General features: G+C 38.7%; 1 protein-coding gene and 1 pseudogene across 1 annotated transcript; both read left to right on the plus strand.

The window, feature by feature from the left end:
* The first annotated feature begins 1,587 nt into the window (after positions 1–1,587).
* Positions 1,588–2,531, plus strand: LOC131408066 (olfactory receptor 52D1-like; annotated as a pseudogene).
* Positions 2,532–12,232: 9,701 nt separating this feature from the next.
* On the plus strand, positions 12,233–14,008 carry LOC131409096 (olfactory receptor 52P1-like). The gene is made up of 2 exons (XM_058546274.1): positions 12,233–12,334; positions 13,055–14,008. Exons 1-2 carry the CDS (start codon positions 12,233–12,235, stop codon positions 14,006–14,008), a joined length of 1,056 nt encoding a protein of 351 aa, XP_058402257.1.
* Positions 14,009–17,929: the final 3,921 nt, after the last annotated feature.

Raw genomic sequence — 17,929 nt, forward strand, 5'->3', positions numbered from 1 at the left:
TACTCACCTGTAAGCTCCCTTTTTTTTTCCTCATGGCTTGCTTCACTTGGGTATTTCCTGGAACACAACACTTGTGTCTTGACTGGTCATATCAGGGCTCACACTTTAATTCAGACAAGACAGACTAAGGCAGATATGTTTTATAATCAAACTAATGCATGTGGCCAATCAAGAAAGCAGACAGAAATTTATTATGTAGATAGACTGGAAATGTATTGAAGAGCTAATAAGGAGCACCTCCTGGAGTATATAGAGTGAAACGAACATGGGGGATCATAGATCTTGTGAGGGAAGATCTTCTCTGATCCATAAGGTAAGCTTCCAAAAAGAAACACCATTTTTCAACCTTTGTCACTTACCCAAGTCTGTTAAAAAAATCAATTGCTGCATTCAATCCTTTAACCATTTACTCATCAAACATTATTTATTGGCCTAATATATATAAGATATTGATGCTGGATATAGAGAAAAAATGAGACTCAGAAATTTCATAGTGTAATGGGGCAAGAGATATGCACATAATTATACCTCTTAAGGGAGTGATGCTTAATATGTATGATTTTCTCACCATAGCAGAAGGGATTATAGAAGAGCTTCACAGAGGGGAACGTATTCATGTGGGTTTTGAATGACTATTAGCAGCTAGCCAGGTGACCAAATGGAAATAGCCATTCTGTGTGAAAAAAGCACCATGTGAAAAGGCATGCAGGTGTGATAAAACATACTTTTGGACATTTCAAAACACTTAGATACGGCTGGAACATGAAGTATGTGGTGGAGTGTGGGGGTAAATAACGCGACTTAGGTGGGCGAGAGTAAAAGTGAGAAGAGTTTTGCACACTATTGTGTCAAGATCCCAGCAGAAAACAGAGTGTATGCCCCATTTAGGGATTTCAGGACATCGTAATGCGTAAACATTCTCAAAGGTGTGGGTAGGTACAGGGAAATCACAAGTGCTTATGAAGTTCCTGGATTAGTGACAGCAGGCACTGTTGCAACCCTTGGACTGGAGGGACAAGAGAATATGGTTACAGGAGGAAACCACAGGCAGACAAGGCTTTTTGCATAGAGATGCAGCCAGTGTGCAGCCACTCTGATGGGAGGGAGATGAAGGAAGAAATCTCTGACCTGCCTCCAATCTCCTGTTGGTGTTTCTCATTGCCAAATCCATCCAGAAGTGAGAGAGCAGGGGAGTCTTTTGATGTAGTCTAGTATCCCAGGACCCAGAACATGATAGAAAGTGGTGGAGAGTAAACCAGAGGAGGGTAATGAAAGATATTCTGAACACCATACACTAAGAAAGGTTATATTTGTGTTATAGTTTATGATTTTCACATGAGAAAATATAGGCAGCAATGTAGAGCTTCACTGGAAGATGGAAATCCTAGAAGTGGGCACATTAGTTGCAAAGCTATTTTAATGAGCCAGCCAAGACATGAAGAAGGCATGAACTGGAATAGAATGGGTGGGAATGGAAAAAGGCAAGAAATTGAATGGATATATAGGAGAAATAAATAACATCTAGGATGACAATTTCATTTTCTAACCACTTTTAGAAAGATAAAGCCTTCTGTTGTCTGCATCACTATGCTCTCTGAATCTGTCTCCAATGACATGGCCTTCCATCCTTCCACATTTATTCTACTTGGAATCCCTGGGATGCAAGACCAGCATGTTTGGATTGCCATCCCCTTCTGCTCTATGTATATCCTTGCTCTAGTTGACGCTGGCACCATTCTCTATATTATCATGATGGATAGAATTCTACATGACCCAATGTACCTCTTCCTGTGCCTCCTTTCCATCACCGACCTGTTCAACCACATTGCCCAAAATACTAACAATCTTCTGGCTTAGGTCCCACGTAATTTCCTACCATGGCTGCCTTGCTCAAGATGTTTTTTGTTCATATAGTCTTTGCTGCAGAGTCAGCTGTTCTGCTGGCCATGGCTTTTGACCGCTATGTGGATACCTGCCATCCACTTCATTATACATACATCCTCAATGCCACGGTGATTGGGAAGATTGGTCTAGCATGTGTGGTCCGTGGCCTTCTCTTTGTTTTCCCCTTTGTCATCCTCATTGAATGCTTACCTTTCTGTGGACATCACATCATCCCCCACACCTACTGTGAGCACATGGGCATTGCCAAGCTGGCCTGTGCTGGCATCAAGCCCAACACCATTTATGGTCTCACCGTGGCACTTTCAGTCACTGGCATGGACGTGATCCTCATCACAACCTCCTATGGCCTGATCCTGCGGGCTGTGCTGTGCCTGCCCTCAAAGGATGCCCAGTTCCAAGCATTTAGCACTTGTGGAGTCCACATTTGTGTGATTCTTGTCTTCTGTGTTGCTGCCTATCTTTCCTTTTTCACCCACCGCTTTGGCCACCAAGTACTTCCTCATGTCCATATTGTACTTGCAAATCCCTATCTCCTCTTGCCCCCTGTTCTCAATCCCCTGGTCAACGGCATTAACACCAAACAGATCCGCCTGAGAATATTTGGCTTTTTTATGGGGAGAAGGTAGCTACGCTCTTTACATACCTTGAGCACCAATGGGAAAAGTTATAATTAATTTCCCACCCTCTCCAGCATCTCTTATCTTTGGACTAGAGGTTGCTGTTTCTGCTAATCCTAGCAAGCCAGTATCATATATTATATGAGAGTTTTTGAAGTATTTTTTTGTGTGTGTGTGAGGGAGATCAGCCCTGAGCTAATATCCATGCCAATCCCCCTCTTTTTGCTGAGGAAGACTGGCCCTGAGCTAACATCTGTTGCCAATCTTCCTCCTTTTTTTTTCCCTTTTTCTCCCCAACACGCTAGTAGGTAGTTGTATGTCATAGTTGTACATCCTTCTAGTTGCTTTATGTGGGACTCAGCCTCAACATGGCCTGACAAGCTGTGCGTCAATGCCGCCCGGGATCCGAACCAAGGGCAGCCAGTAGTGGAGCGTGCACAGTTAACTGCCATGCCACGGGGATGGCCCCCAGTTTTTGAAGTATTTAGATCAACTCATTTATACCTGTTAAATCTACAGAACACCATTTTCCTGTAAAGCTGTTATGTAGCCTGTTAATGAGCCTGTAGGTCTTGAATCTTCCTGGGAAAAATTTAAGAGGCATTGTAGTACTTTTGACAGTAAGAACCAGAAAAAGTTATTCTATGTACAGAAAACCCATTGCTAGAGGGAGAAAGAAAGTGGTCAGAAAAGAACTATTTTCTTATAGCTTCATGAAATTGAGACTAATGCCCCCTCACACACACACACACACACACACACACATTGATTGATTGATGGCCAGCACTTTCTTAGACCAAGAATTTCTGCGGTAAGAGCATCAGCCCTAGGCCAGAGATGGCTATGAGAGCCCAGGATCCACTGGATCTGTGATTAGATTTGAAGTAGATGAAGACAACTCGTGCATGAAATTGTGAAAAGTCAAAAAGCACATATATCAGTGGGAAAGCCATAGCACAAGTTTCTCAAGCAATTACTTTAAAAGATGACACATTGTATCTATTATATTCACCTCATGACTGATGACTTTTGCATTTTTCCTGATATTCTCAGAGTGATGAGCTTTATATGCAAATTACTTTGTGGACCACTGTGGACTCACTGTGGAATTTTGTTTACCTCATTTAGTCGACAACACTTTAGGTAGATATGAACTCCCAGGACACAGAGTTTCCTGCTAATGCTAGCCAGGGCAGCCCAAGATGGTCGGAGTTGACAAGTATCTTTCTGCAAATAGCTGGCCTTCATGCTTTAGCACAGGCTTACCTTTCATAAGAGCCTGGGTGATTGTCTGTTTTTTTGTTTGTTTGGATACGTTGGAAGAAATAAAGGCCAGTAATCAATCTACCCTTCTATATAGTATATCAATCTTCTCTAGAGTCAATTTTTCATCATATAGTGTCTTTGACTAGAAACTCTCAATCTTCTAAGGCATTCATGCTACTTTTCAACTTCATTATCCATATCTCTTTCTTTTTCTAAGGTTTGAGATTCAGCCTACACAGATTTCACTTAGCTTGTAATGTGGTATTTGGAGAATAAGAGTCAGACACACAGAGATCAAAAAACTTTTTATTGTGCTATTATAAAATATATGTAACATAAAATTTGACGTTTCAACCCATTACATTGTGCAACCATCACCACTATCTATTTCCGAAAATTTCATCACCACAAATAGAAACTCTATAACTGTTAAGCAATAACTCCCCATCCCTACCTCTGCCCAGGCCTTGGAAATCTCTAATCTACTTTCTAAAGAGAGCAAGCCTTTTGCAAGAATTTTAGAAACTGCATTCATTTATTTATTCTTGTAGTTGAACATCCCAATCAAAAGTATTGAGGATCAAATATATACTAGGCATAATAGACATTGAATTTTGGGAAACACACTCTAGGGAGAGAAAAAATAAAGGAGTTACAACAAAATATGGTATTTGCAGTGACAAGGTATGAAAGATACTATTAGAGCAAAGAGGAAAATATGTACATGTTAAGATAATTCTATTTTTTCTTACAGTGAAGTAATCATTATTTTTTTACAGTGATCATTTATTTATGATCCATTCTGATTCTAAGCCCTCTTTCCATTGTGCTGAGACAAAAAGGTACAACCTGTTCATAACTTGAGTGTATATTTTTAGTCTTTTCATGGTTCCCATGTTGAATAACTAAGCCATTTCTATGAAAAATTCTACCAAAAATTAATTGTAATAAGCTGCTTCCTATATTTTGGGGAAAGGACAATTAAACAACTGTGACAACTATCTCCTCTGTTGGAAATTATTAAATCTCACCAAGCTGAGACCACCAGGAACATATCTATAGTCAAAAAGTTAAGCTGACTGATTCTTCCACAAAAAGTGAGAAAGCACCCCAGAGAAACCTTTTTGAAACCCATAATAGAGAGTTGGGTGGAGATTCTTATAGAACGTGAAGTTGTCTTGACGATTTTAAGAGTGGATCTTGTAAGTTTGGGAAATTCTAAATTGGATATGGTCAAGAAACAAGGGTAATTTGGTGATTGTATCTTAATATTTTTTACCTGAAAATATGAGAATAAATGTGGGCTAGGTCACACTGGTAAAGAAAAAGCAGTGATTTATGTTAGCTAGGAAAGTTAATTCTTGATTCACCTCTCTCTATCTTGCTCCAGAGTGGCCTGTTCATGCATTGATTTTATTTTTTAGGCTCTGTTTATGTTCAATTGAGAACAATATGGACTAACTTCTGGCAGGGATTTGTTTTTTATCTCTCAATTCCCCTGTTGGCCAAAAGTAGATGAGATCAGTCTGCAAAACATTAATTTGTGTGGCGCACATTCACACCATTGTCAGCATTTTATTGGTAGAAAGCTTGTTCAGAAAACATAGCCTTAGTTATTCCTGTATGTTTCTTTTGTTAAAGGATAAACTGTTGAATTATCTGATATGACAACAGCTATGAAATAGAATAACATTTAAGACTCCAGACTGGGTGCATTGAACAAATGCAACACAATTACCAGAAGCTAAATGATTATTAGTCCATTTAACAGGCTGTGGAGCCAGAAACCTGTATCACCAAATTCAAACCACAAGAAACATGACCAAAATCCATTTTAGTATATTCTAGAGATCCAGGAGACTGTTTCTTAAGTCTAGTGACAGTCTGTTTCACCTAAAATGTGTGTTCACATAGGTGCAGCAGAAAGTCTTAGATACAGCTTAGGTTCCTAAGCTAACAGGAAAATGGTTGGTTAGAAAGAAAGGAAGAGGGGCCGACCAAGTGGTGTAGCAGTTAAGTTCGGGCTCTCCTCTTTGGTGGCTGGGGTACACGGGTTCAGATCCCGGGAGTGGACCGTCACACCACTTGTCAAGCCATGCTGTGGCGGTGTCCCATAAAAAGTAGAGGAAGATGGGCACAGATGTCAGCCCACGGCCAATCTTTCTCAGCAAAAAGAGGAGGATTGGCCACAGATGTTAGCTCAGGACTAATCTTCCTCACAAAAACAAAAAATAAAAAGGAAGAAAGGAGAGAGAATTAACCACAGATTAATAAGGAAAAATGTTACACTTACATATTGGGGCAAAGGGAAGGTAAGAGGGGTGTTTGAAATCCTATCACTTCTAAATAATTTTTCGGCTCGTATCAATTTGTTTTTTCTAATCATATTTTTGCTTCTTCTGGCTCTACCCAAAGACAGACTGGAGTCTATGTGCTCAACAGGTCTAAATTCCTCAATAGGCTTTTCTCTTTTCGGTGTGGCTCCGGAAGTTTTCAGAGAGGCAATTTTTGAGTCTGATGTATGTTTGTATGCCTACTTACATAAGTTAAGTAAAGCAGATCATTGGCTACATTGTTTGATTTTGTTTTAGGTGATTCACAAATAAAAATTCTTGTGCACATAAAAATTTCCCCCAAAGACTAATCATGGGGCAGCTTATAAAAGGGCATTGAGAAAGGATTCTTATAGAATTTTGTATTAGTCAGGTTTTCCAGGGAAACAGAACCAATAGGATATAGATGATAGATAGACATAGATAGATAGATAGATAGATAGATAGATAGATAGGTAGATAGATAGAGATAGATAGATAAAAGAGGAGGTTTATTGTGGGAATTGGCTCACACAGTTATAGAGTGTATGAAGCCCCACAATCTGCAGTATGCAAGCTGGAGACTCAGCTTGTAAAAAAAGGAGCCAATGGTGTGCGTTTCAGTCTGAGTCCTAAGGCCTGAGAACCAGGAGCACTGATGTTCAAGGGCAGGAGAAGATTCATGTTCCAGCTCAAGCAAAGAGAGCAAATTCCCCTTTCCTCTCCCTTTATATTCTATTCAGGCCCTCAGCGAATTGGGTGATGCATCCCATATTGGTGAAGGTGATCTTTACTCAGTTTACCGATTCAAATGCTAATATCCTCCAGAAACACCCTCACAGACACTCCCAGAAATAATGTTAGCAGTTACTGAGGCAGCCCTTAGCCCAGTCAAGTTAACACATAAAATTAATGATCACGAATTCTTATTGGGTTTGTAACCGTCCTTGTGCTACACTATTTTTAAAAAGAATCAGGGAAACAGGGATGAATCTAGATTGGGTGTATTGGAATCTTTATATATCTATATCTATATATCAACAACTATGTATCCAATTTGTCTTCAAAATTTTTTAAATTGAATAATGTTAAAAATGATTTAAAAAGATGATAAAAAGACAATTACACCAATATATCCTATCCTGCATGCTTTTATTACAAAGTGATCTTGATACTCCACTGAGAGATACAAGCTATGTTCCCTCTCCTTAAATATGAGCTGGACTTGGTGACTTATTTCTAGTGAAAAGAATGTATTGGAAGCAATAATGTGTGACTTGCTTCTGAAGCTGGGTTATAGAAAGAAATTCAGACTGGTTTTTCTCCTCCTTTCCTCCTCTGTACCCTGCCATTGCCCTCCTTCTCACCTCCTCCTCCTCCTATTTTCTCTCTCTCTCTCTCTCTCTTTTACCTGTAAGTATTCCAGCTTCCTTGAAGCTGCCATGATATCATACGGAGATGAAGAGAGATCAATGAGGATTCCTAGCTGTTCCAGCCCTTAGCTATTTAAATCCTCCCAGCCCAGACACCAGATTCTAGAGTAAGCCAGTATTTAGATGATTCAAGTACCCTATCTGAAACCAAATATCACCAGTCTTTGAGCTGCCCCAGCCAGGAAGGACATAGGGAAGCAGAGACAAACTGTCCTTGCTGAGCCCTGACTAAAATTTCAGATTAGTGAGCAAAATAAAGTGTGTTGCTTTAAGCTATGAAGTTTGGAGTGGTTTGTCATACAGAAATAACTGGAACAATGTCTAACATAATTTTCCTTATGATAATAATAGTCAAATAAAACTAAGAAAATGTTTCTCTATCCAACATTTATAGTTAGCCAGCATTGGCCAAACTGCAAGATCTGAGGGAATAGTTCCCATAAGACCACTCTCACTTTAGACATCATCAACTAGTTTGGGGGTCCCCAGGACCTCCCCTACTTCAGAACAACTGGCTACAAATTTGGGGGTCACCACAATCACCCTCATATTCAATAATTTGCTATAAAAACTCGCAAAATTCAAGAAAGCACTGACATGATTAAAGTTTTATTATAACAAAAGATATAGATTGAATCAGCAGAGGGATGAGATGCATAAAGCAGAGTCTAGGAAGGGTGCAAATGAGGAGCTTCTGGTCATCCTCTCCCTGTGGAGTCATGGATGGGTGCTACTTCCTCTTGTCACCATTTGTGACTATATATGGAGTACTGCCAACCAAGGATGCTCACTTGAGCCTTTGGTGTCCAGAGTTGTTGTTGAGGCGGCTCACATGGTGATCTTTATTCCCGAGCCCCTCCAGTAGGTCGGGCTATACCTGTAGTCTCCAATTCTTCTTGAGGTCAGAACTGAGATGATGTGACCTGAAGCTCCCATCGTAGATCACATAGATAGACTGTCCAGTGGCCAAAGCACCCAGGCAATATAGAGACACTCCTGTCAGACAGGACATTTCAGGGGCCTAGTGATCACCTCCCTGGAGCTGAGGAGCTCAGGGCAAAGGCTAGACCTCTCTTTACGTAAAGTTAACTTTTCGCTACCAAATAGTACTTCTGGAATTTTTTGTTTGGTTATTTATATTTTTTCATTGATTTTGCTGTGAAGAGTGAAAGAAAGAAGTTTCATTAAAATATAGTGAGATATATGTATACCTCCTCTAATCACTTCTACTCAGTAATGGATTAATTGTACTAATAATCTCCAAGTTGACACGATAAGACAATAAAAAGAAATAGAGTTTTAAGATCACAAAAGGAGAAAGAAAAATATTATTAACAAATGATATGATTTTTCTACAGAGAAAATCCAGAAGACTCTAAAGATAGATTTTTGGAACCAATGATATTTCAAGAGATTTGTTGAATTTGAAGTAAAGAAACAAAACCCAAAACTAATTAATTACATTGTCATATAAAGCCACCAATAGTAGATATTTTATAAGTTATAATTGATAATAACAACAAAATCTTAGGTACTTTTAATAATAACAAAAATGTACCTGGCCTCTATGTTAAAAGAATTAAGAAAGGAATTGAAAGATATTTTTAAAAGATCAAAATAGGGGCCAGATCAGTGGCCTAGTGGTTAAGTTTATGTGCTCTGCTTTGGCGGCCCAGGTTTGTGGGTTTGGAACTGGGGCGTGGACCTACACCACTCAACAGCCATACTGTGGCAGCCACCTATATACAAAATAGAGGAAGATTGGCCACAGATGTTAGCTCAGGGTGAATCTTGATCAGCAGAAGAAGAAAAAAAAGATCAAAATAAATGAAGATATCTATTACAAAGTTCATGGATATGAAAAGTGATAGGAAAAATAGAAATAGTGAAAGATAAGGACATGCACTTATCAAAGAAACGTGGGTAGCCAATAAATTTATGAAACAATCCCCAACAATCTGAGTAATAGGAAAACATAATAAAAACCACTTTTATACTTCTCAGATTGGCAAAAGTACAACAAATATCAGATAACACTAATAATTAGTAAGGATATAGAGAAGTATAACAGTTATTTACTACTAGTGGAATACTAAATGTGAATCAATCACTTTGAAGATCAATTTATAAATATTTAGCAACGTTAGAGAAATACATATCCTACAAACCAGAAATTTCACTCCTAAATAGTCCTAGAGGCACACTGCACAAGTGAACAAGATATCCTTATATAAGGTATTAGTAACAAAATTATAATTATAAAAAATTGCAAGCAACATATATGTTCATCAAAGGAGAATGACAGAATTAATTATAGTATCTTCATTCAAATAAATGGATAAATTAAATGCGGCATCTTCACTCAATAAAATATAGTAGTACCATATAGTACCTGTAAATAATAGTAATAAATGCACTTTATAGAAGTAATAAATACTGCACCAGATCTACATGCATCAATATGAATGTATCTTGCAAATATAATATTGAGCAAAAATCAAGCTGCAGAGAAATGATGACTTTATGCCATTTATACAAAGCTTAAAAATATGCTTTATAATATTATTCTTTATTTTAAGATTCATATTTACGTAATAAAAGCATAAAATGTATAAAATGTTATGGGAATTATAATGACACAATTTATCTCTGACGGATAAAGAAAACAAATGCCACATGAAAAGCTACTCAGGAAGCTCTTATTGTTTTTGTAATATTTTGTTTAATCTACATTGTGTATATATGGATGCATGCTGTGTTATTCTTTATAACCTTCATGTGTCCAAAATAGATTAAAATAAGTCTAGATTTGACATTGGTAGACATGAAAACATCATGAGTGATGTGAGAAATAGAGATTTAATTATTACTGTATAGTTATATTATCTATAATCTATCTTTTCTCCAGTATTTTGAGATAGTGTCTTTATTATATAACATATTGCATATATACTTGGGTATTTGTATTGATGCTATTCTGTTCAAATAATGTCTATTCCTGCACCACAGCCTCATTGTGTAAAGTACAACAGTTTTATAATACATTTTCATTTCTAGTAGAGTAAGCACCCCTCTGTTCTATCATTATCTTCAAATGTTTGTTCTTCCAATTTAATTTCAGAATCATTTTGTCAAGATTCCAAGCAAAATGAATCTTTGAAATTTGTTTGGATTTTCTGTGAATTTATAAATTCGTTTAAGGAGAAGGTATAGCCTTCAAACATAGTTGTGTTTTTGGTATTTATATACACAAGAAAACAAAAACATGTAAGATCTTGTGAAATAGGATATATATTTGGTTCATGTTTAAATGAATTTACATACTTATTCATTCATTTATTAATTTATTTCACACGTATATATACCCATTATGCACCAAACATGATGCTAGTAATAGGGCTTTAGGATTTGGGGAGAAATCAGACCAGGGCTATTATCCCAGATTTGTGGGATTATCCAAAAGGTGAGGTTAAAAGTTGTGACTGAGAGGTGAGAGTCCTCTGGGCAATAGTAGAAGACATTTAATAGAACTTTGGAGGATATTCTGTAACAAAAGTTTCTCTAGAAGTTTTATTCAGGTATCTGATAGGGCCAAGGATGTAAAAATGGGAAAGCAAGGCTAGGAAGAAATGACTCTTTTGGGTTGCTACCTGTCATTCTAATCCATCAGACCACCGTGGGACAGAGAGGAAAGAATGACTGAGCACAGGGGTTCTATATGTTATCAGATCCACACTTACTGCAGGGCAAACTATGTGGGTGTGTCTATAAGCAGTCACACAGTGCTTGCCGATTTATGTTGATGTATTCTTTCTGTTGATGTATTGATTGTCCCAGGTCATTTATTCTGCCACTCACTTTCCTCTGCCACTGTTTCACTCTTACTGACCCCTGACTCTGAGCAAAGTCTCCCCCACAGGGCCTGTGTGTGAACAGAACTTGCACCACATCAAGTTTTAGAATCTGGCTCTCTGAATCCTGCTTCTGTTTAGTCTTTGCAAGATTTTGACTGTTTTGTTCTGTCTTGTGCATTTTGCAATGGACTTGGCAAAATACTTTCCGAAAACTTTAATAACTTGCTTCCTCTGGACTAACTAGAACAGAAATATGGTCACATCTGGACCAGAAGTTGAGGGGATGATGGGTCATGAGAGACTGTGGGAGCTGAAGGAGAAGATAGGGATTGCAGAAAATGCTCTGGGGAATGTCTAGAGCAAAGTCATTGCCCAGGGAAAAAGGTTAGAGAGTGAAAATCAAAAAGAGGCTAGGGATAGACAGAACTTGCAGCTGCTAGCACACTATTACCAGGGTATCCCACAACAGGGGTTGTACTCCTGTGCCCTCCTGAGCATGACTACTCCAGCCATGGAGTAAGGCCCTCACTGGCTCTCACGCATGTATATGCTTGGGAATGAGAGCCTTTAGGATACCCTGCCAGGCCCTAATCTGTTTCCAGACTCAGCTTTAACTTCACATTCTCTGTCCTCAGGCTCCTCCCGGACTGGCAAAGACTGGAACATTCCCAGAATCCCTAAGGTTGACCAGCCTCATTTCTTGGGAAGTCAGGGTAACTTCCAGGGTCAATTTTACACATAATAGCACTGGTGCCTTGTGTGTGTGCTTGGGGAAGGAGAGAATAGCGAAGAGCTAATTCTGGGCACCTTGGGACCTTTACTTAGGTTATTTAAAGGGCCACACCATGGATTTTGGGTACCTGAAAGCGAGGAGTGGAGAGATGCAGGGCCATGAGCATGCTCTCCAACAGCCGTATGGATGTTTGCTAAGATATAGCTACATCCCTGTGTGCACACTCACACACACACATTTCAAGAAGGTGTCTTGGACCAGCTTTCCACTCTCTCATTGCCTCACATTCAGGTAAGTAATTCTAGGTGAGGGTAGGTTTTATATTCACATTATGGTAGCCTACTCTCAGGTGCCCAGAAGCCCATAGCCTGCTTCATTCTTGATCATTATTGCACAATTCTCCTCAAAAAGGTCCCCACAAGCCCCATATCTATAGAAAATGTGTATTCTTTAATTTTTAAATGAAAGATTCTATTATAAGCTTTTAAGTTATCTTTTTTTTAAAAAAACTCTTTTGTTGACTTATTTGACCTTTTGGTTGCTGAGAGGGGTATGTAGTATTTTGTTGATTTTTCTTTGTATTTCTATCCATTTTTGTTTCACATACTTCAAGTTATATTCAAGTGGCTATACATTCAAAAATATACATAAAATATTTTTATAAATTTAATGACATGTGTTGTTAATAAATAATGAATGAATTTGTCCTTAATAAAACACTTATCATAAAATATATTCTCTCAGATATTAATGTTGTTATACCACATTATTACTACTGCAATACTACATCATACTATTATACTATATGATACATATTATCATGATTTCAGAATCATTTTTGTGTATCTTAATATTCCAACTCTTTTTTCCACTTTGAATATCTTGATTCCTTTTTAAATTGAGGCTCACGCAGTTTCTTAATTGCTCTTCTCAGGTACTTCACCAGGGTGCCACCATGACTGCTTGCAATGCCACCCAGGGCCATCCTTCTTTCTTTATTCTCCAAGGCATTCCTGGGATGGAGGACAAACACAGATGGATATCTATTCCCTTCTCTTCCATGTACTTCATCACTATCCTTGGGAACTGCACCCTCCTTTTCACCATCTCCACAGAGCGCTGCCTGCACAAACCCATGTTCCTGCTCCTCTGCATGTTGGCCCTCACAGACCTGGGCATGACCACAACCACCATTCCCAAGGTTCTGTGCATCTTCTGGTTTGGCCAGAGTGAGATCAGCTATGAGGGCTGTCTGGTCCAGCTGTTCTTCATCCACTCCATCTCTGCTTTGCAGTCTGCCATCCTGATGACAATGGCCTTTGACCGTTATGTGGCCATCTGCGAGCCCCTGCGTTATGCTACCATCCTTTCCAATAGTCGCATTGGGCTCATTGGCCTAGTGAGTTTAGTGAGAGCCATCCTGTTCATTCTCCCCATGCCCATCCTCCTTCAGCAGATGCCCTTTCATGCCAAACATGTCATCCCCAGCACCTACTGTGAGCACATGGCTGTGGTGAAGATAGTGTGTGTGGACACTACAGTCAACAGGACATATGGTCTAGTGGTGGCCTTGTTGGTTACTGGGCTAGACATCTCAGCTATTGCCTCATCTTATGTGCTAATCATCCGGGCTATAATGGGGCTTTCTTCTAAGGAAGCCCACCACAAAGCAGTCAACACCTGCACCACACACATCTGTGTCATGCTTATCTCTTACACTCCCTCATTATTCTCTTTTCTCACTCATCGCTTTGGCCAGGGAATTCCACCCCATGTCCATACCATTCTTGGCAGCCTTTACTTCCTTGTACCGCCAATGCTCAATCCTATTATTTATGGAGTGAAAACCAAGGAGTTTCGGGACAAATTGACCAAATATGGGTGCTAGATAAAAGAGCACATAACCATTGCCCATGGTCAGAAACCTGTCTGATCATCCAGCAGTGGTGGATATGAGGAAAAAATGTTAAGTGGATGCAGTTGCTGGGGGAATTGACTAGTGGTAGAAATAAGTCATATTGACAGATTAACTGCCAAAATCCTTAGACAGAGAGGCTAGGACATAGGAGACCTCCTTGCTCTCACTAATTCCAAATCAAGGCAATTATCCTCTATGAGATGAAAATAATGATAAATTCTCTCCATATCTGACATGTTTAGTTGGGCAAATTATATGTGATAATGTACGCAAAAGCACTTTGAACAATACCACACAGTGAATGCCTGTAAAGCGGGGTGGAATGTTTCCATATGCAAAGAACATAAGAGCAAACAATAACTTGCCCACCACTTTGCCAAGGGAAGACCAAGGTGTACGTAGGCATGGGTGTATATTTGTATTTGTGTGCTTAAGGAGAAGCGGGAGGTGGAGATTGGAGGGAGTGAGAAGGGACAGGGAAAGTACAAAATTGTATTTAGAGTCACTATTTTATTATCCCTGCTGCAGAAACCTACATTTGGGCAACAGGACATGTTGCTTCTTTGTAGAACTAGGGAATATGAACAGGAAACATCTTCATTCCCAGAGAAATTTCAGAGGAAAAGGAACCATGGGAAGCTCCTAAGCTTAAAACGTTGATATGCATTTTAACTAATTTCGTACTTGTAAAAACTTCTAGGGTCAACTCTCCTGCTTGTCTCAACTAATTCCAGTGTCTAACAAAAATCTCTTACAAAGAAACAATTCTCAGAATGTTCTGTTAATGGTTATAGTTATAAAATTCAGTTTTATACAGGAAATCTTTGGTTATAGACCTCTGTAAAGCAATTTCCCTGGAGTCCAGGAAGAAGTCATAAACGAGTACTTAGGGCAGCTTGTGGAGTTCAGATCCTGTGCCCAGATATGGAAATTCATTAAGTTCGGGGGATGTTGTTAATCACTTCTAGACAACGATTTGGGATATAATGACAAATATTTTAAGCTGTGTGAAGTTTGAAACCAGAAAGATTCTAGAGTTTTTCATTATTTTGTAGAACTAATATATGAAAGCAGAATTTAATGAAAAAGATACTTACCTTAAAGGCCACATGGACACTATTTAAAGTAGACTCTTACAATATTTAAATTAGAGGAAATGGGCCGGCCCCGTGGCTTAGCGGTTAAGTGCACGCGCTCCGCTGCTGGCGGCCAGGGTTCGGATCCCGGGCGCGCACCCACGCACCGCTTCTCCGGCCATGCTGAGGCCGCGTCCCACATACAGCAACTAGAAGGATGTGCAGCTATGACGTACAACTATCTACTGGGGCTTTGGGGGAAACATAAATAAATAAAATTGTAAACTAGAGGAAAATAAATGAACCTTCTCCAGAATGTGGTACCAGCTGTAAAAATAATAAAGGCTTCCATTAAACAATTCAGTAACAAAGGCTGAGAAAGATGGGATATTTCAGAGCCTTGAAATAAAGGGCACAATCTTCAGAAGAAAAAAACAAAATTGAGAATTGAATATGAAGTGCCCTTTCTATAAATGGAGGAATCTTGCAGGTGCAGTAATGATTGAGGAACAGAGTACTGCTTATCGCTATCTGAAATGAATGCCAAGAGTAGATATTTAACCCACCACAAACATATAGACAAAAAAAAATACCTCTCAGCAAAATGTTTGGTAATTAATAACTTCAGGACAAATAAGTAGCAGATTGTGAAAGGGTCTGAGGCACTCAACAGTCTACAAGCTGTGATAGCACAAAACTCATTTTTTGCTAAGATCTAAGAGTGGATTCTTTTTCATCTGACTTAAATGGGATTCAGGTACAGAAGCAGAGTCTGTATGCTACAAAATATTATCTACCTCTCATATTTATTTTATTTTCCTTTTTTGTGAGATATTTTGTAAAAATTAGAAGTTTACTTTTACTGAAATTATGGGCAAAATATAACATATATATATATATCAGCACATATAGACCTATTTTATTCTTTTTTATGGTTCTATAGCATTCCTTTGTATGTTTGTTAACATTTATTTCAGCAGTCACATTTTAATGGACAGATGTTTGTTTCCAGGCTTTTGTTGTTTGAAAAAAATCATACGAGCATCTTGTTATATTGATCTTTTTTTGGCATATAGCAAGTATTACTGAAGTAAAAATATGTAGAAATGGAATTATTAGAGGAAAGGGTGTGTGTACTTTTTGCTTTCTTTTTGCAGCACTTTTTGCCTGATCACCAAAATGTACTACATGAAACGTAAGCATTCAAATAAAAATATATAATGTAAATATACCCCTCCCCCATCTAATGACTGGTAATAGCTGCCATGTGTATTAGTTTCTCAGAGCTGCTGTAACAAATTACCACACGCTAGGTAGCTTAAAATAACAATTTTTTTCTCTCACAATTCTGGAGGCTAGAAGTCCAAAATCAAGTTGTCAGCAGGGCCATGCTCCCCTGAAGTCTCTAGGAGACAGTCTTTCCTTGACTCTCTCCTAGCTTCTGATGGTTGCTGCTAATTCTAAGTGTTCCTTGAAGATGCATCACTCCAACCTCTGCATCTGTCATCATGTGATGCTCTCCCTGTGTGTCTCTTCACATCATCCACTCTTTGTGCCTCTCTGTGTCCAAATTTCCGTCTTCTTCAAAAGACCCCAGCCACTGGATTAGGTCCACCTGAATCCAGTAAAACCTTATCTTAACTTGATTGCATGGGAAAACACCTTATTTCCAAATAAGATCGTGTTCTGAAGTTCCGAGTGGACATGAATTCTGGGGGGACACTACTCAACGCAGTACAACATGTGTCTATTCAGACCTATTCTTTAAGTAAATAAAATTCTACAAGTGTTATTACTACAACATGGAATCATATTTATGTATACTATTTTGCAATGTATTGTTTAGCTTATTATTATTAATATCAATCCATGACAGCATAGATTCATCCCACTTTTTTGTTTTTTTTTTTTTTTACTGTTTCATAGTATGCTTTAACCAATCCTATATTGGGAGACATTTGCATTGGTTCCAATTATTCATTTTTATAAACAATGCTGTGGCCTTAGAGCAGGGGTTGGAGAACTATGGCCTATGGCCTAAATATGACCTTATGCCTGTTTTTATAAATAAAGTTTTATTGGAATACAGCCAGACTCATTTGTTTGTATATCATCTATGACTGCTTTTACGCTACAGTTGCAGCCTTGATTAGTGTGACAGAGACTATTATTACCCCAAAAGCTAAAAATGTTTACTATCTGAAACTTAACAGGAAAAATTTGCTGATCCCTGCCTTAGAGAAATCCAGAAGTTAGAGAGAGAGTATGAGAATGTGGAAAATAGTTACTTGGAATTTCATTTTCTTTTGTCATCCAAATTTTATTCAGTGTCCTATAATGGCCATATGAATGTGCCTTGCAGATCTCCTCCTGCAGAGAGTCTAATTGGCTGAAAGACCTAGCTCCTGAGATTCGAAATCCCTCATTGTATTTGCACCAGAGTGATGCCTCCCATTGGCTTCCCCCCATCAGTGACTGAGGGTGGCAAGGATGTTAAGGAAGATCTATTCCGGGGGTATAGGAGGCTCCTTGGTCCACTGACTTTTACTTTGCTTGACAATCTAAGATACCTTCACCAGCCTTTTCTCTCTTTCTCCTTAATTTGGGGTTGAATTGTATTGTGATCTGACTGATCTCCCAATCTACACTGATTCTCCATTTTCTTTCATACAAGTATTTCTTCAAATAAAATGCTTACATATTATATTCCATTTTGGTATCTGCTTTGCACAGGACCCAGACTAATACAAGTGATACTAAGGGTAATGCAAGAGGTAAGATTGGGAATTGGGACTAGCTCACTTCCTGCTTGGCA

The sequence above is a fragment of the Diceros bicornis genome, chromosome 7 (genome assembly GCF_020826845.1).
Source record: "Diceros bicornis minor isolate mBicDic1 chromosome 7, mDicBic1.mat.cur, whole genome shotgun sequence".
Lineage (NCBI taxonomy): Eukaryota > Metazoa > Chordata > Mammalia > Perissodactyla > Rhinocerotidae > Diceros > Diceros bicornis.